Source organism: Metopolophium dirhodum, chromosome 6, assembly GCF_019925205.1.
Source record: "Metopolophium dirhodum isolate CAU chromosome 6, ASM1992520v1, whole genome shotgun sequence".
NCBI classification, from domain to species: Eukaryota; Metazoa; Arthropoda; class Insecta; order Hemiptera; family Aphididae; genus Metopolophium; species Metopolophium dirhodum.
Window position 1 is genome coordinate 25,177,047 of NC_083565.1, and position 21,354 is coordinate 25,198,400.

General features: G+C 27.0%; 2 protein-coding genes across 2 annotated transcripts; both read left to right on the forward strand.

Moving 5' to 3' along the window:
* Nucleotides 1-4,131: 4,131 nt before the first annotated feature.
* Nucleotides 4,132-10,654, forward strand: LOC132947256 (UDP-N-acetylglucosamine--peptide N-acetylglucosaminyltransferase-like). Its single transcript, XM_061017506.1, has 8 exons — nt 4,132-4,301; nt 4,802-4,909; nt 5,259-5,341; nt 5,411-5,546; nt 5,612-5,630; nt 8,189-9,335; nt 9,862-10,157; nt 10,443-10,654. The coding sequence occupies exons 2-7, from the start codon at nt 4,832-4,834 to the stop codon at nt 10,082-10,084; spliced, it is 1,686 nt and encodes a 561-aa protein (XP_060873489.1). The 5' UTR covers nt 4,132-4,301; nt 4,802-4,831; the 3' UTR covers nt 10,085-10,157; nt 10,443-10,654.
* Nucleotides 10,655-14,793: 4,139 nt separating this feature from the next.
* On the forward strand, nt 14,794-21,310 carry LOC132947289 (UDP-N-acetylglucosamine--peptide N-acetylglucosaminyltransferase-like). Its single transcript, XM_061017548.1, has 8 exons — nt 14,794-14,955; nt 15,456-15,563; nt 15,913-15,995; nt 16,066-16,201; nt 16,267-16,285; nt 18,845-19,991; nt 20,518-20,813; nt 21,099-21,310. Exons 2-7 carry the CDS (start codon nt 15,486-15,488, stop codon nt 20,738-20,740), a joined length of 1,686 nt encoding a protein of 561 aa, XP_060873531.1. The 5' UTR covers nt 14,794-14,955; nt 15,456-15,485; the 3' UTR covers nt 20,741-20,813; nt 21,099-21,310.
* The last annotated feature ends 44 nt before the right edge of the window (nt 21,311-21,354 follow it).

Consider the following 21,354-nt stretch of genomic DNA (forward strand, 5'->3'; position numbering starts at 1 on the left):
TTTTCAAACCTTAGATTTAAAAATTGAACATTTTATAATTTTTTTAACTTCAATAAATTTAAAAGTTTTCGATATTTTGTTAAATTTTGTCAAAATTTGAGTTGAAATACTTATTAAAAAAACATTTTCATGTGGATCAATAATATGTATCAACTGCTATTATAACATCTTATATAGAACCTTGTATAACATTTTCAATTTATTTTACCAACGAATACAATTTTATTGATATTTATAAAAAACTAAAAATTTTAAATATCAAATATCTCTAAATAACTCAAAAAGAGGCAAAATACTATGAAAATGTTGTCATTCATAGAAAGTGATAAAATAAACAAAAGACAATTTCAAGTAGCAGCTTCGGTTAATAGTTTTTGTATAACGATAAAATAAGAATATCGTATGAGAATTTGTTGATTTACGAGTGGATGATTATCCAATGTCTAGCTTTAAAAGATCGTAAATAATTAAATTGATTTTTCAGTTATTTTTTTTTTTTTATTATTGAATGTAGGAAAAATCAAGGGCAATCTTGTATTAAATTTTCAAAGCTTAGATAAAAATAGAAACATTTTTATCAATTATTAAAATTTATTTTAAGTTTTCATTAACATCAACTTACGAGGAACATTAAATAACATTTTCAAGTTTTATGACCGACCAAAAAATTCTGTGTCGACAAAAGTTCAAAAAAAAAAAAATCTAATGTAGATAGCTCAAACAGTGTCGCACTATTTCGAGTATAGGTAATGGTGAATTGAAATTGCTAATATAAACATTCAGTGATAATAAGATATTTTTTTATTATTTCTATACATTTTTTTTATGGTTTAAATGTAAGACAAGCAGCATTTTTTGCATGTACCTACCTACTGACTAAAATAAATATGATTTAAGTTATCAAATTAGTATATAAATTACTTAAATGAGAACGAAATAAGCATCGGATAAATCGACATTTTTATTTTTATTTTTATTTCACGTCCGAATTTAAACTTTTAACATATTTTCAATGGCTAAAAAATTCTTAAAATGTCATTAATTGCATTTTGTTATTGCAATGTGAAACAAAAACATTCCTGAACTTTGAAACACACCGGGAATATAAAGTTTAAAAAAGGTGGGTACCTATGTGTCGTGTGGGTCACTGTAATGGACGTGTTAAATTTAAATTCAATGTTATAAAATCATTGTATACGAAAAACGATTCCAAGTTAATTTACGATTGAATATCCAATGTCGTAAAAATTTGAACTACTCAGTCTTTCATAAAAAATGTATGTGTTACTTTCAGGTGAACCTTTTTTTTTTTGTTATGTGTAGAAAAACTTATAAGGGATCTTGTATTAGATTTTCAAATCGTTTACCTATATAAGAAGAAAAGTTTTATTAATATTACTAACTCGAAATAATGTACAATTATTCATGATTTTGACGATTTTCGTCAAAATTCTAACTTCAAGAGCTCCTAAAAAATTAATATAATTAACACTCGACACGTTTTTTTAAATTAAACTAATAATAACTTCTACATATGGAATATTGTATTCAATTTAAAATTTTTTTGACCGAATGAAAAATTGTATACCAGCGACGTGATTCTCCGAGGATGCTCCCCGCATTTTTTCCTTTACTCATTAGTAATCATTTTATTCAAATTCATAAAAAATTGCAACTTTATACATTTCATATACCAACGAATAACATTTGTAAATTACAACAAAATAACTAAAATCGTAATTTTTGGTTTTAATAGATATAATATGTTATTTCTTCCAAATTTGAGCTTAAAATGTCTGTAAAAAATAACTGTATTTATATATTATTTTTTTTAGATTATTAGGTTACAGTATGAGATATTTTGTTTTAAAAGTTCAAACATTTTATAGTTTGTTAACTACAATAATTTGGAAAATGTTCAATATTTTGTTAAATGTTGACAAAATTTGATTTTAAATACCTATAAAAAAAAATTGGGCATATGGATCTATAATATGTAACAACCGCTATTATGACAACTTATAGTATCTATTAACTAGTAGCTATTAACTAGTGTATAGTACCTGCGATTAGTAGCTATTAAATAAAAATTGGGACCCAACTCGAAAGCGCCGACCACTTTTATTGAGGTACATTAAAAATTGCATAACATTAATGTTTGCTAGCTGGCGATATTGCAAAATACTTGATAAAGATTACATTCCTGTCAAGCATGTGCTGTTTACTGCAATTGGCATTAAATTAGTATTCTCTATACCAGGTGTCAACCTTATCCATCAAGTGATCTACATTAAACATTTTAAGTATTTGGTGAACGACCACTATTTATTTATTTATATTATTTATATATTAATACATCATGCCAGGCACGGACCTAGATCAATGTCTTATCTTGGTGGCGGGACGGAGTGGGGAGGGGTTGCAACAGTTTTTTTTACAACAAATAAAGGTAGGTACAATAACTATATTAAACAATTGATTCATAATTAAAAAATGTTTTCCAAATATTTATATAATCGTAATGAAATTAATCAATAAACTATTATATTTTATTAACTAACAAAATCAATTTAAATGTTTTAAGTTTCTATTCCATAAATTTTAATTTTAAAAAAATGGTAACTTCGTCAAGCTTCGTTAAACTTCGATTAAAAATTTAATATTATGTTGCAAGGTTTTTACTATACCTATATCAAAATATTAAATATAATACATTAGGACGATTTTATTTATGTAAGCATTTGAACTAAAAATATATCAAAATCACAAAAATAGTATACATATAGCCACTTAATTATTGCTCAATTATAATATTGTAGCCGGTGGCGGCGTCGCACGAATGACGCCACACGAAAGATGAAAGTTACGATTTTAAGAGGAAACAATGATCGAACATAATTTTAGTTTTTAGATTGTTTGAATATAAAAATAAAAAACATTGTATCTTTAATCAATCATAATGAGTAAAAGTTATTAAAAAAAAAAAAAGAGTTAATACAAATAATAACGAAATTAGGCACTTACTTTGTTTTTATACTCATTAAAGTTATAGCATTCAGCAATTACATAGATACATAATTCAACATTTAATATAGGTAATACTAAAAAATTACGTGAAAAGGGTACTCATATAAACTTCTTTTATATTATAATAACGTTTCGTTGGTATTTGTTACTTTGTATGTATTTTCAAATGTGTATTTTTTAATAAAAAAAATGTATTTAATATTATAATGGTGTAACACTACCAACAGTGTGATTAATTATACCATACATTAATACACACACTAATAAGCAAAGTTTAATACTTCTATCATAAAACAAGGTACACACATATCAATTATAGGTAATTATAAAAATGTGCCGTAATTGGTATCTATAGCAACACTGATGACTGATTATATGGGTATACGCAGGACATACGGAAACTGTGCATAGGTCATCCTCCCCGACTTAGTTTCTGTACACAAATTTATAATTTATAAATTATAAGCTTTCATCGTAATTTATTATATTAAACGATATAAATAAGTATCAGAACACCTAACAATTCAAAATTGCCGCCAATAAGGACATTTTATACCGCTCTTGGAGATTGCGTCTTCTGCACACACATATATCTATAAAGTACTAGATAGCGAACTCCCGCCATGAATTGAAGCTTCGATGTCGGTTGGCAACTGTATGGTATTTCATATGGCAAACAAGATAATATAATGTTTTATTTTGTATCGTATTTTATCATTTCTAAACATGTTGTTAAAAAAAAAAAAAGTATATTTTATATAAGTCATTTTACATTTACTATTTTATTTTACCATTAAAACGATGTTATTCCTTATACATTTCGTATAATAAATGAAATGTTTTGCCAACCAACAAAATGGCGACCGTCCACAGCTGAGCTTCACTTGTAACAATGTAAATTGTATAGGAGTTCCTTATCCAGCGTAGTATTATAGAAATCTGCGGTAGCTGCACAACAGCCACGTCAGCAGCTGCAGATTTACACGCAGCCACGTCACACGGATCATGAACCAATGGCGTTCTTATAGTTGTGTACGTCTCTATAACCTATAAACATATTTTATTCATATATGAATTTCCAAATTTCCATTGTGTAGTTTGTAGTCTAAACATTTTCTTTATACTTGCTTTTTCACTTCACTGGACTTAAATACTTAAGTCCTTAACTTCTATGTGCCTGCAACAAGCGACTGAAATACTTATAAAACATCCTGTGCTTAGTGCTTTTAAGTTTTGACGCCATCAGTGGATCACCAACTCGTCGTTGTCGTATAGTGAGTATAAGTAGTGTGTGCTAGACGGAAATAGAATTCACTATTATTATCTCAACTTGCACGAAATATCGTACAGTCCCGCATGTAAGGCTGGGCATTAACGAGTTAAGAACCAAGTTGCGAACATACCAGTGTGTTTATCTGTGTTAGAAAATCTCATATAATAGGCTCTCTAGAGTGTGGCGTGTGGATGTTCTTTATATTATCGTGTTTTTTTCCGCGGCTGGAGACAACCATTACCATAATACCAAATAGACATCTTTAATGACCATGAACGTCTACCTAATTTTTTTTATTTTATTTAATTCCTGTTTAGACCAGCCTATAAAGCGCCTAACGCTGTTGTGATTTAATTGTTCACTGTTTGCTATACCAGTGATCATCGTCATATTATATTTTGTAGTATTTTATAAACACTGAGATATGCTGTTACTAATTAGATATGAAAATATATTTATATTATATTCATTCTATTTAACAATATATGTTTTATTTTACAGTTGATTGACAACAGTCTTGGTCGAAAGTTTATGTGGATCATTATCTGCTGTCTTTATTTGAAAAATCAATTGTTACCAATATTTCAAACAATGAGTTCGTCATCATTGGTAAGTAATATATTAATAATTTAACTATGTATATGGGATGCTTATGGGACATTAATTATACAAACTATGATTTCATTTTAATCAGGAAAATCCTGTTTTTCAATTTGATATTTAAAAGGACTCTAGTTACTGAATTGATAAGTACTCTAATGATAAATAGATTCACCTTATATATATATTTTTTATTCGCATAACAGAAGATTAATAAAGCTAAATATGAGCCCCTGAACATTATTTTGCCATGTACTTTACTTATAAGACAAAAAATGTGTATTAAACGCATTTGATTAATTATGAATAAATACATACATTAAATTTATTCATCAAAAAATAATTATAACACTTACAGGATTTATTTTGTCCAAAACATTCAGACTCTGAAGCACCGATATCAGTTATTACAAAGATCTTATCACAAAAAGACACTTTAAAGTAAATATTTTACAATTATTCTTAATATTACCATTCTTATGTGTATATAATTGTTTTTTTTTTTTTTAGATTTACACATATCTCCAATGAATTTGACAAATTAGGGTTTACCAAAGTGAAGGATTTGGCTGGATCAACCCTTGGCAAAGCAAGCTCGATTCAAATGTCAGGAGATACTCTAACGCAGCTTTATCAAGCTATGGAGGTATAAACTAAAAACATTTAAATTTTTAGATTATATTTATTTAATTACAAATATTTTTTTTTTAGATATATAGTGAACGCCTAGGTAAGTTATAATTATTATCAGTACTATCTATTGCTATGTTATATATAGATGAGCATACGTAATCTATGACCAAACGACTTTTTTTTTTGTAAACTGCTCAAGGATTGGTATCTGGGTTTAATAAAATATAATGTAAACTTCACCATGTATGTTGTTACCATATTTATATAGGAAATATTCAACTTAAAATTCATGTAGAACATTTTAGGTTAATTTTCTGTCTAAACTAATTCAATACTCACTTTGCTTTATATAACAATATTTTTCTAACAAACTCAAGAGCCTCCTGGTATTGTAAAAAATATGTATACACAATTTTTTTTTTTCATAAATATTTCTTAAGAGGATGCTACCTACCCATGCATTTGTTGTCTCTATCTAACATACATAAGAAATGGCATGTTTTTGTTAACTAGTTTCAATTATGTGCTGTCAGTTTTGATATTAGATCAAATTGACCAATTATCCAACTTTAAGGTAATAACTTCATCCGTACTTAAGCGTTGACGTTTTGTTTTCGATAGTTAAATTTTCAAGCATTACATGAGTAAGATATATCACAAAATAAAAATGCTCATAATATCTCCCTTGAAAATGAAAATATCAAATAGAGGCCAATGATTTAGCATAGATCATGTTCTCAGCTATGAGTTTGATAAATATCAAAACTAACGATACAATATTGAAAAACATGATCAACAATTCAAGATGAGACATCTTTCTAATAAATTAAATAAATAACTTGCATAAAATATTTTACATTTTACGTATTATCAAAATATTTTGATTGTTATTGAGCTCTTTATAGACAATTTTTTTATTTTTTTAATATCAATAAATGTTTGATCAGTGAAAGGCATGATAATACAATGTAATACAATAATACTTGTAGGATGTTATATTAGATAATTGAAAACAATTAATGATAGATATTAGAATGTTATTTGAAGTTTGAATTACAACTTAGTCGGTCTACAGACCTTATTCTATGTGACACAACCGGTATGTTCTCCCAAGGAATAGAGTATATTAGACCAATTTTGGTTTAATTTATATTTTATATACATATTTCACACATTGTTAACGTTCAAATAATTTTTGATTTTTTAGGAAAATAAGGATATATTTTTGGTATTATTTCACTTATTTTTATCATTGTTGGTCCACAATAAATTAATACATATTTTAGTTAAACTATTAATTTACCTTATAAACATTTGTGCACTGCATGCAATTAATTAAACTAAAATTCAATCTGTTCTATACTAATTTATACCTTTTCTGTAAAATTATGCATTAAATATTCATTTAGCCCACACATCGACGCACACATGCCTACACAAAACTACCAAAACCATTATTAACAAATTTTTGAAACACAACTTCAGTCTTCAGCCATTCAAAAGTTTATTTATTTGTACAAAAAAGTTAAATGAAAATTAAATGTCATCAAACACAATGAAACTGCTCCTATCTCACATTATTTTTGGTGTTTTCTAACGGTGGCCAGGAGTTCTAAATAAAGCTGCTTCTGTTCTATCGCATAATGTCATAGAATGATACTACATTTGAATCCAATTAATAATAATAATTATAATAATAATGAACTTCATTGCAACGACAACTTAAATAATACAAAAATGAATGACATAAAAAACCGTAGGATGCATATTGCCGCATCACCTAAAAGCAAAGCTTGTGGTGGGGGAGCTCATCACCTTAAGAAGACAAAAAAGTTGAAAGACAATTGTTAATTTGGTTGAATTTTACTTAACAGTCTTATTATAACTCTATTATCTTTGAAAAATCAATAAAATTAAGATAAGTTTTGAATGACTTAAAACTATCACACTGATTAATATTATTATTTTATATACAACATAAATACAAGACGCTATTTTGTCTAAAAACTTTTTGACACTTCAGTAAACGTATAATAACATTTTGCATATTATATCTAGTACTAATGTTCATGATCTGATACAGGTATCAAATGTTTATGTTTATACAAGTCAACTAATACAGCTTGATTAAAATAATCTTAATATTATCTCCTCGATCATTCCCTAGTAAACTTGTTGGTCAATCATAATCCGCTTCAAAATTAATATATATTATATGTTCCTAATGAGTTAATAGTTTTATAGCTAATTAATTTAAATACAAAATCATTCATAATAAATTCAGGTTTCACATAATACAATAACACTAAAATAATTATTTATTGAGCCCAATAAGGCTACGATATCATTGAAATGTGCCTTAATACTACTTATATTAATTTGAAAAACGGAAAAACTATTATTAGACAAAGGTATATCCACTAAAGATTCAATATAAATGGAATATATATCAATATTTGAAACTCAGCATTTTATTTTTCATTTAAGAACTTAAAATTTACTTTAAAATAGATTTTACATTATTAATATACTAATTAATTACAGCTTATCGAACTGTTTGAATTGTATCAATTGTTATTCTACCAATTTATTAACTGAAATAACTTAATATTAATTATCGTTCAATGTTCTAAATTATATATTTTTTTTTTTTAGATAAGCTTCTAAACTCTGCAAAAGCAGAACATCAAAATGGAAATTTTATAGCGACGCAAAAAATGTGTAAAGGTTTACTTACACATAAACCGAAAGACTTAAATGTTTTATTGCTTAATGCAAAATCATTTTTTAACTGCGAAAATTATGAAGAATGCATTGAATGTTTAGAAAAAGCAAATAATATTAATCCCGAATGTCCCGAAGTTTTAAGTAACTTTGCATTAGTTTGCATGAAAAAATCGGAAAATAATCTAGCAAAAGAATACCTATTTCAAGTATGTGCAATAAAGCCTTATTGTGCGGATGCATGGACCAACTATGCTGACTTTTTATTTAAGACTAATGAGTTAGAACCAGCAAAACTGGCTTATGAACGTGTATTAAGTCTAGTACCCGAATTATATAAAGCACGTAATAAGTACGGAAAACTACTATTAAAAGTAAACAAAATAAAAGAGGCTAAAAAGGAGTTTAAGATTGCCCACAACAGTGCAACAAATTGTGCAGAAACATTAAACAATTTAGCAGATGTATATTATAAGAGCGGTAAATTTGGAAAATCTATTTTGAAATATAAACAACTCTTAGAAACAAACCCCGATCGGACGAATGCTTGTTTTCAGTTGGGAATGTCCTACATCAAAATTAAAGACTACCAAAATGCAGCTCACGCATTCAAAAAAGCAATCAAACTGGATCCCAAAAATGAGTGTTATTTACAAAAGTTGGCAATTACATACTGCTATGAAGACAAAATGGATGAAGCTGCTGAAACATTCAAAAAGTGTTTGAAACTCAAGCCCGACGATTTTAGCTTAAATTTCGAACTCGCTTTAGTCTATTTGTATAATATTCGAAATTATAATGAAGCGGTACACTATCTTGAAAAATGTAGCCTTATAAATCCTGATAGAATTGACGTATATGAAAAACTCTTTGATGCATACAGGAAAACTAAAGATCATTTAAATGCATCCGATGCTTGCATGTCCATGGGGGATTTGTATATGGAGAAGGATGATTATCAAAATGCAAGAAACTCATTCTGTTGTGCGGTACTTATGAACCCGAGGAATGCATTTGGTCATTGGAAAATGGGCCTGACATTGTATCAACTGGGACATGATGATTTGGCTCTTCAAAAGTAATAATAATAATTCAACACCATTATAAGTTTAAAATGTGCTCTAAAAAGACCCTCTAAACATTCTCCAAATAATCTTTAAATTGGTAAAATTTTCAGAAAACGCCCTTTTCTTTTACTTCAATGAGCTTATTAATGTATATGCAAGTTACAATAACTTGAAAATAATATGTAATGTACATCTTTTCTTTGGTAAATTATTTAAAATCGGTCAAATTTAAAACAATATTTCCAATTTAACAACAAACAAGTTATTGACCAACATCTATAACTTAAGGTTTTTAATTTAAAAACGTTTTTTTTTTTTTTTTGCAAACTAAAGACTTGTTAATTTACAACTAAAAATTAATTCTTTATGAACAAGAATATAAAATATTCTTAAATATGAATTATAGGCTAAATTCTCTTATCTCGGAGATATGTTTAAATTTACAAAATACATTTTTTTTTTCTATGAATTCCGTAATGGACAATTCGTGAAATCTTTTTAGTATAAGTATTAATCATATAATTCATTTTTCAACAGATACAAACATGCAATAGCAATAAGGCCGGACTTTCCCGATGCCTATTGCGATATGGGGGTAATATATGATAAACGTGGCCTTCTAGAACAAGCCAAAGTATATTATGAAATGGCAATCAAGTTAAGTCCAAACGACCATTCCAACGCTCGGTTGAAATTGGCCGATATATCAATGAAAAAAATGGATCTTAATGATGCTATTACAGACAATGAAAAGCAATAGAATATGACAATACATCTGTCAAGTAGATGTAATTTGATATTCTACATCTTCAAAACGACAATACTCCATCCTGGTAAATATTTGATTTATATTATTTCAATAAGTAAAGTGTGGAACTATTAGACTTTTTTTTTTAATTAATTACTACAATTATTATTATTTAGGTAATAATAAAAAAACGAGGATTTAATTATGTTGTGTTTTCCGATTTTTTAGTAATGAATAATTTATATTAACTGAATTCTTCAAAAGCACTTTGTTGACTAGTATTATTGTCATGTGTTTCACTTAAACATTTAATCAACTACCCATTATAATTGATTTTAATATTAATTATGTAATATATTTTTTTTTTCAGGTTGAATTACTTTGACACCATAAAGATTAGTCTCAACCCAAAAAATGTTGATGTTTTTTGTAATATTAATTTACAACAAAATAAGTAAAATCGTAATCCTTGGTTTTAATATGTAATTTTTTCCAAGTTTGAACTTAAAATGTCTGTAAAAATAACTGTGTTTATATATTTTTTAGGTTATTTGGTTACAGTGTGAGATTTGTTGTTTTAAATTTTCAAACCTTAGATTTAAAAATTGAACATTTTATAATTTTTTTAACTTCAATAAATTTAAAAGTTTTCGATATTTTGTTAAATTTTGTCAAAATTTGAGTTGAAATACTTATTAAAAAAACATTTTCATGTGGATCAATAATATGTATCAACTGCTATTATAACATCTTATATAGAACCTTGTATAACATTTTCAATTTATTTTACCAACGAATACAATTTTATTGATATTTATAAAAAACTAAAAATTTTAAATATCAAATATCTCTAAATAACTCAAAAAGAGGCAAAATACTATGAAAATTTTGTCATTCATAGAAAGTGATAAAATAAACAAAAGACAATTTCAAGTAGCAGCTTCGGTTAATAGTTTTTGTATAACGATAAAATAAGAATATCGTATGAGAATTTGTTGATTTACGAGTGGATGATTATCCAATGTCTAGCTTTAAAAGATCGTAAATAATTAAATTGATTTTTCAGTTATTTTTTTTTTTTTATTATTGAATGTAGGAAAAATCAAGGGCAATCTTGTATTAAATTTTCAAAGCTTAGATAAAAATAGAAACATTTTTATCAATTATTAAAATTTATTTTAAGTTTTCATTAACATCAACTTACGAGGAACATTAAATAACATTTTCAAGTTTTATGACCGACCAAAAAATTCTGTGTCGACAAAAGTTCAAAAAAAAAAAAATCTAATGTAGATAGCTCAAACAGTGTCGCACTATTTCGAGTATAGGTAATGGTGAATTGAAATTGCTAATATAAACATTCAGTGATAATAAGATATTTTTTTATTATTTCTATACATTTTTTTTATGGTTTAAATGTAAGACAAGCAGCATTTTTTGCATGTACCTACCTACTGACTAAAATAAATATGATTTAAGTTATCAAATTAGTATATAAATTACTTAAATGAGAACGAAATAAGCATCGGATAAATCGACATTTTTATTTTTATTTTTATTTCACGTCCGAATTTAAACTTTTAACATATTTTCAATGGCTAAAAAATTCTTAAAATGTCATTAATTGCATTTTGTTATTGCAATGTGAAACAAAAACATTCCTGAACTTTGAAACACACCGGGAATATAAAGTTTAAAAAAGGTGGGTACCTATGTGTCGTGTGGGTCACTGTAATGGACGTGTTAAATTTAAATTCAATGTTATAAAATCATTGTATACGAAAAACGATTCCAAGTTAATTTACGATTGAATATCCAATGTCGTAAAAATTTGAACTACTCAGTCTTTCATAAAAAATGTATGTGTTACTTTCAGGTGAACCTTTTTTTTTTTGTTATGTGTAGAAAAACTTATAAGGGATCTTGTATTAGATTTTCAAATCGTTTACCTATATAAGAAGAAAAGTTTTATTAATATTACTAACTCGAAATAATGTACAATTATTCATGATTTTGACGATTTTCGTCAAAATTCTAACTTCAAGAGCTCCTAAAAAATTAATATAATTAACACTCGACACGTTTTTTTAAATTAAACTAATAATAACTTCTACATATGGAATATTGTATTCAATTTAAAATTTTTTTGACCGAATGAAAAATTGTATACCAGCGACGTGATTCTCCGAGGATGCTCCCCGCATTTTTTCCTTTACTCATTAGTAATCATTTTATTCAAATTCATAAAAAATTGCAACTTTATACATTTCATATACCAACGAATAACATTTGTAAATTACAACAAAATAACTAAAATCGTAATTTTTGGTTTTAATAGATATAATATGTTATTTCTTCCAAATTTGAGCTTAAAATGTCTGTAAAAAATAACTGTATTTATATATTATTTTTTTTAGATTATTAGGTTACAGTATGAGATATTTTGTTTTAAAAGTTCAAACATTTTATAGTTTGTTAACTACAATAATTTGGAAAATGTTCAATATTTTGTTAAATGTTGACAAAATTTGATTTTAAATACCTATAAAAAAAAATTGGGCATATGGATCTATAATATGTAACAACCGCTATTATGACAACTTATAGTATCTATTAACTAGTAGCTATTAACTAGTGTATAGTACCTGCGATTAGTAGCTATTAAATAAAAATTGGGACCCAACTCGAAAGCGCCGACCACTTTTATTGAGGTACATTAAAAATTGCATAACATTAATGTTTGCTAGCTGGCGATATTGCAAAATACTTGATAAAGATTACATTCCTGTCAAGCATGTGCTGTTTACTGCAATTGGCATTAAATTAGTATTCTCTATACCAGGTGTCAACCTTATCCATCAAGTGATCTACATTAAACATTTTAAGTATTTGGTGAACGACCACTATTTATTTATTTATATTATTTATATATTAATACATCATGCCAGGCACGGACCTAGATCAATGTCTTATCTTGGTGGCGGGACGGAGTGGGGAGGGGTTGCAACAGTTTTTTTTACAACAAATAAAGGTAGGTACAATAACTATATTAAACAATTGATTCATAATTAAAAAATGTTTTCCAAATATTTATATAATCGTAATGAAATTAATCAATAAACTATTATATTTTATTAACTAACAAAATCAATTTAAATGTTTTAAGTTTCTATTCCATAAATTTTAATTTTAAAAAAATGGTAACTTCGTCAAGCTTCGTTAAACTTCGATTAAAAATTTAATATTATGTTGCAAGGTTTTTACTATACCTATATCAAAATATTAAATATAATACATTAGGACGATTTTATTTATGTAAGCATTTGAACTAAAAATATATCAAAATCACAAAAATAGTATACATATAGCCACTTAATTATTGCTCAATTATAATATTGTAGCCGGTGGCGGCGTCGCACGAATGACGCCACACGAAAGATGAAAGTTACGATTTTAAGAGGAAACAATGATCGAACATAATTTTAGTTTTTAGATTGTTTGAATATAAAAATAAAAAACATTGTATCTTTAATCAATCATAATGAGTAAAAGTTATTAAAAAAAAAAAAAGAGTTAATACAAATAATAACGAAATTAGGCACTTACTTTGTTTTTATACTCATTAAAGTTATAGCATTCAGCAATTACATAGATACATAATTCAACATTTAATATAGGTAATACTAAAAAATTACGTGAAAAGGGTACTCATATAAACTTCTTTTATATTATAATAACGTTTCGTTGGTATTTGTTACTTTGTATGTATTTTCAAATGTGTATTTTTTAATAAAAAAAATGTATTTAATATTATAATGGTGTAACACTACCAACAGTGTGATTAATTATACCATACATTAATACACACACTAATAAGCAAAGTTTAATACTTCTATCATAAAACAAGGTACACACATATCAATTATAGGTAATTATAAAAATGTGCCGTAATTGGTATCTATAGCAACACTGATGACTGATTATATGGGTATACGCAGGACATACGGAAACTGTGCATAGGTCATCCTCCCCGACTTAGTTTCTGTACACAAATTTATAATTTATAAATTATAAGCTTTCATCGTAATTTATTATATTAAACGATATAAATAAGTATCAGAACACCTAACAATTCAAAATTGCCGCCAATAAGGACATTTTATACCGCTCTTGGAGATTGCGTCTTCTGCACACACATATATCTATAAAGTACTAGATAGCGAACTCCCGCCATGAATTGAAGCTTCGATGTCGGTTGGCAACTGTATGGTATTTCATATGGCAAACAAGATAATATAATGTTTTATTTTGTATCGTATTTTATCATTTCTAAACATGTTGTTAAAAAAAAAAAAAGTATATTTTATATAAGTCATTTTACATTTACTATTTTATTTTACCATTAAAACGATGTTATTCCTTATACATTTCGTATAATAAATGAAATGTTTTGCCATCCAACAAAATGGCGACCGTCCACAGCTGAGCTTCACTTGTAACAATGTAAATTGTATAGGAGTTCCTTATCCAGCGTAGTATTATAGAAATCTGCGGTAGCTGCACAACAGCCACGTCAGCAGCTGCAGATTTACACGCAGCCACGTCACACGGATCATGAACCAATGGCGTTCTTATAGTTGTGTACGTCTCTATAACCTATAAACATATTTTATTCATATATGAATTTCCAAATTTCCATTGTGTAGTTTGTAGTCTAAACATTTTCTTTATACTTGCTTTTTCACTTCACTGGACTTAAATACTTAAGTCCTTAACTTCTATGTGCCTGCAACAAGCGACTGAAATACTTATAAAACATCCTGTGCTTAGTGCTTTTAAGTTTTGACGCCATCAGTGGATCACCAACTCGTCGTTGTCGTATAGTGAGTATAAGTAGTGTGTGCTAGACGGAAATAGAATTCACTATTATTATCTCAACTTGCACGAAATATCGTACAGTCCCGCATGTAAGGCTGGGCATTAACGAGTTAAGAACCAAGTTGCGAACATACCAGTGTGTTTATCTGTGTTAGAAAATCTCATATAATAGGCTCTCTAGAGTGTGGCGTGTGGATGTTCTTTATATTATCGTGTTTTTTCCGCGGCTGGAGACAACCATTACCATAATACCAAATAGACATCTTTAATGACCATGAACGTCTACCTAATTTTTTTATTTTATTTAATTCCTGTTTAGACCAGCCTATAAAGCGCCTAACGCTGTTGTGATTTAATTGTTCACTGTTTGCTATACCAGTGATCATCGTCATATTATATTTTGTAGTATTTTATAAACACTGAGATATGCTGTTACTAATTAGATATGAAAATATATTTATATTATATTCATTCTATTTATTACAATATATGTTTTATTTTACAGTTGATTGACAACAGTCTTGGTCGAAAGTTTATGTGGATCATTATCTGCTGTCTTTATTTGAAAAATCAATTGTTACCAATATTTCAAACAATGAGTTCGTCATCATTGGTAAGTAATATATTAATAATTTAACTATGTATATGGGATGCTTATGGGACATTAATTATACAAACTATGATTTCATTTTAATCAGGAAAATCCTGTTTTTCAATTTGATATTTAAAAGGACTCTAGTTACTGAATTGATAAGTACTCTAATGATAAATAGATTCACCTTATATATATATTTTTTATTCGCATAACAGAAGATTAATAAAGCTAAATATGAGCCCCTGAACATTATTTTGCCATGTACTTTACTTATAAGACAAAAAATGTGTATTAAACGCATTTGATTAATTATGAATAAATACATACATTAAATTTATTCATCAAAAAATAATTATAACACTTACAGGATTTATTTTGTCCAAAACATTCAGACTCTGAAGCACCGATATCAGTTATTACAAAGATCTTATCACAAAAAGACACTTTAAAGTAAATATTTTACAATTATTCTTAATATTACCATTCTTATGTGTATATAATTGTTTTTTTTTTTTTTTAGATTTACACATATCTCCAATGAATTTGACAAATTAGGGTTTACCAAAGTGAAGGATTTGGCTGGATCAACCCTTGGCAAAGCAAGCTCGATTCAAATGTCAGGAGATACTCTAACGCAGCTTTATCAAGCTATGGAGGTATAAACTAAAAACATTTAAATTTTTAGATTATATTTATTTAATTACAAATATTTTTTTTTTAGATATATAGTGAACGCCTAGGTAAGTTATAATTATTATCAGTACTATCTATTGCTATGTTATATATAGATGAGCATACGTAATCTATGACCAAACGACTTTTTTTTTTGTAAACTGCTCAAGGATTGGTATCTGGGTTTAATAAAATATAATGTAAACTTCACCATGTATGTTGTTACCATATTTATATAGGAAATATTCAACTTAAAATTCATGTAGAACATTTTAGGTTAATTTTCTGTCTAAACTAATTCAATACTCACTTTGCTTTATATAACAATATTTTTCTAACAAACTCAAGAGCCTCCTGGTATTGTAAAAAATATGTATACACAATTTTTTTTTTTCATAAATATTTCTTAAGAGGATGCTACCTACCCATGCATTTGTTGTCTCTATCTAACATACATAAGAAATGGCATGTTTTTGTTAACTAGTTTCAATTATGTGCTGTCAGTTTTGATATTAGATCAAATTGACCAATTATCCAACTTTAAGGTAATAACTTCATCCGTACTTAAGCGTTGACGTTTTGTTTTCGATAGTTAAATTTTCAAGCATTACATGAGTAAGATATATCACAAAATAAAAATGCTCATAATATCTCCCTTGAAAATGAAAATATCAAATAGAGGCCAATGATTTAGCATAGATCATGTTCTCAGCTATGAGTTTGATAAATATCAAAACTAACGATACAATATTGAAAAACATGATCAACAATTCAAGATGAGACATCTTTCTAATAAATTAAATAAATAACTTGCATAAAATATTTTACATTTTACGTATTATCAAAATATTTTGATTGTTATTGAGCTCTTTATAGACAATTTTTTTATTTTTTTAATATCAATAAATGTTTGATCAGTGAAAGGCATGATAATACAATGTAATACAATAATACTTGTAGGATGTTATATTAGATAATTGAAAACAATTAATGATAGATATTAGAATGTTATTTGAAGTTTGAATTACAACTTAGTCGGTCTACAGACCTTATTCTATGTGACACAACCGGTATGTTCTCCCAAGGAATAGAGTATATTAGACCAATTTTGGTTTAATTTATATTTTATATACATATTTCACACATTGTTAACGTTCAAATAATTTTTGATTTTTTAGGAAAATAAGGATATATTTTTGGTATTATTTCACTTATTTTTATCATTGTTGGTCCACAATAAATTAATACATATTTTAGTTAAACTATTAATTTACCTTATAAACATTTGTGCACTGCATGCAATTAATTAAACTAAAATTCAATCTGTTCTATACTAATTTATACCTTTTCTGTAAAATTATGCATTAAATATTCATTTAGCCCACACATCGACGCACACATGCCTACACAAAACTACCAAAACCATTATTAACAAATTTTTGAAACACAACTTCAGTCTTCAGCCATTCAAAAGTTTATTTATTTGTACAAAAAAGTTAAATGAAAATTAAATGTCATCAAACACAATGAAACTGCTCCTATCTCACATTATTTTTGGTGTTTTCTAACGGTGGCCAGGAGTTCTAAATAAAGCTGCTTCTGTTCTATCGCATAATGTCATAGAATGATACTACATTTGAATCCAATTAATAATAATAATTATAATAATAATGAACTTCATTGCAACGACAACTTAAATAATACAAAAATGAATGACATAAAAAACCGTAGGATGCATATTGCCACATCACCTAAAAGCAAAGCTTGTGGTGGGGGAGCTCATCACCTTAAGAAGACAAAAAAGTTGAAAGACAATTGTTAATTTGGTTGAATTTTACTTAACAGTCTTATTATAACTCTATTATCTTTGAAAAATCAATAAAATTAAGATAAGTTTTGAATGACTTAAAACTATCACACTGATTAATATTATTATTTTATATACAACATAAATACAAGACGCTATTTTGTCTAAAAACTTTTTGACACTTCAGTAAACGTATAATAACATTTTGCATATTATATCTAGTACTAATGTTCATGATCTGATACAGGTATCAAATGTTTATGTTTATACAAGTCAACTAATACAGCTTGATTAAAATAATCTTAATATTATCTCCTCGATCATTCCCTAGTAAACTTGTTGGTCAATCATAATCCGCTTCAAAATTAATATATATTATATGTTCCTAATGAGTTAATAGTTTTATAGCTAATTAATTTAAATACAAAATCATTCATAATAAATTCAGGTTTCACATAATACAATAACACTAAAATAATTATTTATTGAGCCCAATAAGGCTACGATATCATTGAAATGTGCCTTAATACTACTTATATTAATTTGAAAAACGGAAAAACTATTATTAGACAAAGGTATATCCACTAAAGATTCAATATAAATGGAATATATATCAATATTTGAAACTCAGCATTTTATTTTTCATTTAAGAACTTAAAATTTACTTTAAAATAGATTTTACATTATTAATATACTAATTAATTACAGCTTATCGAACTGTTTGAATTGTATCAATTGTTATTCTACCAATTTATTAACTGAAATAACTTAATATTAATTATCGTTCAATGTTCTAAATTATATATTTTTTTTTTTTTAGATAAGCTTCTAAACTCTGCAAAAGCAGAACATCAAAATGGAAATTTTATAGCGACGCAAAAAATGTGTAAAGGTTTACTTACACATAAACCGAAAGACTTAAATGTTTTATTGCTTAATGCAAAATCATTTTTTAACTGCGAAAATTATGAAGAATGCATTGAATGTTTAGAAAAAGCAAATAATATTAATCCCGAATGTCCCGAAGTTTTAAGTAACTTTGCATTAGTTTGCATGAAAAAATCGGAAAATAATCTAGCAAAAGAATACCTATTTCAAGTATGTGCAATAAAGCCTTATTGTGCGGATGCATGGACCAACTATGCTGACTTTTTATTTAAGACTAATGAGTTAGAACCAGCAAAACTGGCTTATGAACGTGTATTAAGTCTAGTACCCGAATTATATAAAGCACGTAATAAGTACGGAAAACTACTATTAAAAGTAAACAAAATAAAAGAGGCTAAAAAGGAGTTTAAGATTGCCCACAACAGTGCAACAAATTGTGCAGAAACATTAAACAATTTAGCAGATGTATATTATAAGAGCGGTAAATTTGGAAAATCTATTTTGAAATATAAACAACTCTTAGAAACAAACCCCGATCGGACGAATGCTTGTTTTCAGTTGGGAATGTCCTACATCAAAATTAAAGACTACCAAAATGCAGCTCACGCATTCAAAAAAGCAATCAAACTGGATCCCAAAAATGAGTGTTATTTACAAAAGTTGGCAATTACATACTGCTATGAAGACAAAATGGATGAAGCTGCTGAAACATTCAAAAAGTGTTTGAAACTCAAGCCCGACGATTTTAGCTTAAATTTCGAACTCGCTTTAGTCTATTTGTATAATATTCGAAATTATAATGAAGCGGTACACTATCTTGAAAAATGTAGCCTTATAAATCCTGATAGAATTGACGTATATGAAAAACTCTTTGATGCATACAGGAAAACTAAAGATCATTTAAATGCATCCGATGCTTGCATGTCCATGGGGGATTTGTATATGGAGAAGGATGATTATCAAAATGCAAGAAACTCATTCTGTTGTGCGGTACTTATGAACCCGAGGAATGCATTTGGTCATTGGAAAATGGGCCTGACATTGTATCAACTGGGACATGATGATTTGGCTCTTCAAAAGTAATAATAATAATTCAACACCATTATAAGTTTAAAATGTGCTCTAAAAAGACCCTCTAAACATTCTCCAAATAATCTTTAAATTGGTAAAATTTTCAGAAAACGCCCTTTTCTTTTACTTCAATGAGCTTATTAATGTATATGCAAGTTACAATAACTTGAAAATAATATGTAATGTACATCTTTTCTTTGGTAAATTATTTAAAATCGGTCAAATTTAAAACAATATTTCCAATTTAACAACAAACAAGTTATTGACCAACATCTATAACTTAAGGTTTTTAATTTAAAAACGTTTTTTTTTTTTTTTTGCAAACTAAAGACTTGTTAATTTACAACTAAAAATTAATTCTTTATGAACAAGAATATAAAATATTCTTAAATATGAATTATAGGCTAAATTCTCTTATCTCGGAGATATGTTTAAATTTACAAAATACATTTTTTTTTTCTATGAATTCCGTAATGGACAATTCGTGAAATCTTTTTAGTATAAGTATTAATCATATAATTCATTTTTCAACAGATACAAACATGCAATAGCAATAAGGCCGGACTTTCCCGATGCCTATTGCGATATGGGGGTAATATATGATAAACGTGGCCTTCTAGAACAAGCCAAAGTATATTATGAAATGGCAATCAAGTTAAGTCCAAACGACCATTCCAACGCTCGGTTGAAATTGGCCGATATATCAATGAAAAAAATGGATCTTAATGATGCTATTACAGACAATGAAAAGCAATAGAATATGACAATACATCTGTCAAGTAGATGTAATTTGATATTCTACATCTTCAAAACGACAATACTCCATCCTGGTAAATATTTGATTTATATTATTTCAATAAGTAAAGTGTGGAACTATTAGACTTTTTTTTTTAATTAATTACTACAATTATTATTATTTAGGTAATAATAAAAAAACGAGGATTTAATTATGTTGTGTTTTCCGATTTTTTAGTAATGAATAATTTATATTAACTGAATTCTTCAAAAGCACTTTGTTGACTAGTATTATTGTCATGTGTTTCACTTAAACATTTAATCAACTACCCATTATAATTGATTTTAATATTAATTATGTAATATATTTTTTTTTTCAGGTTGAATTACTTTGACACCATAAAGATTAGTCTCAACCCAAAAAATGTTGATGTTTTTTGTAATATTAATTTACAACAAAATAAGTAAAATCGTAATCCTTGGTTTTAATATGTAATTTTTTCCAAGTTTGAACTTAAAATGTCTGTAAAAATAACTGTGTTTATATATTTTTTAGGTTATTTGGTTACAGTGTGAGATTTGTTGTTTTAAATTTTCAAACCTTAGATTTAAAAATTGAACATTTTATAATTTTTT

Bases quoted from the DNA above. Each gene is read 5' to 3' on its own strand.
- LOC132947256 (XM_061017506.1), top strand. From the start codon at position 4,832: ATGTGGATCATTATCTGCTGTCTTTATTTGAAAAATCAATTGTTACCA. The intron at 5,342-5,410 runs GTAAATATTTTA...TTTTTTTTTTAG, and splicing joins TCACAAAAAGACACTTTAAA to ATTTACACATATCTCCAATG. The intron at 9,336-9,861 runs GTAATAATAATA...ATTTTTCAACAG, and splicing joins GATGATTTGGCTCTTCAAAA to ATACAAACATGCAATAGCAA.
- LOC132947289 (XM_061017548.1), top strand. From the start codon at position 15,486: ATGTGGATCATTATCTGCTGTCTTTATTTGAAAAATCAATTGTTACCA. The intron at 15,996-16,065 runs GTAAATATTTTA...TTTTTTTTTTAG, and splicing joins TCACAAAAAGACACTTTAAA to ATTTACACATATCTCCAATG. The intron at 19,992-20,517 runs GTAATAATAATA...ATTTTTCAACAG, and splicing joins GATGATTTGGCTCTTCAAAA to ATACAAACATGCAATAGCAA.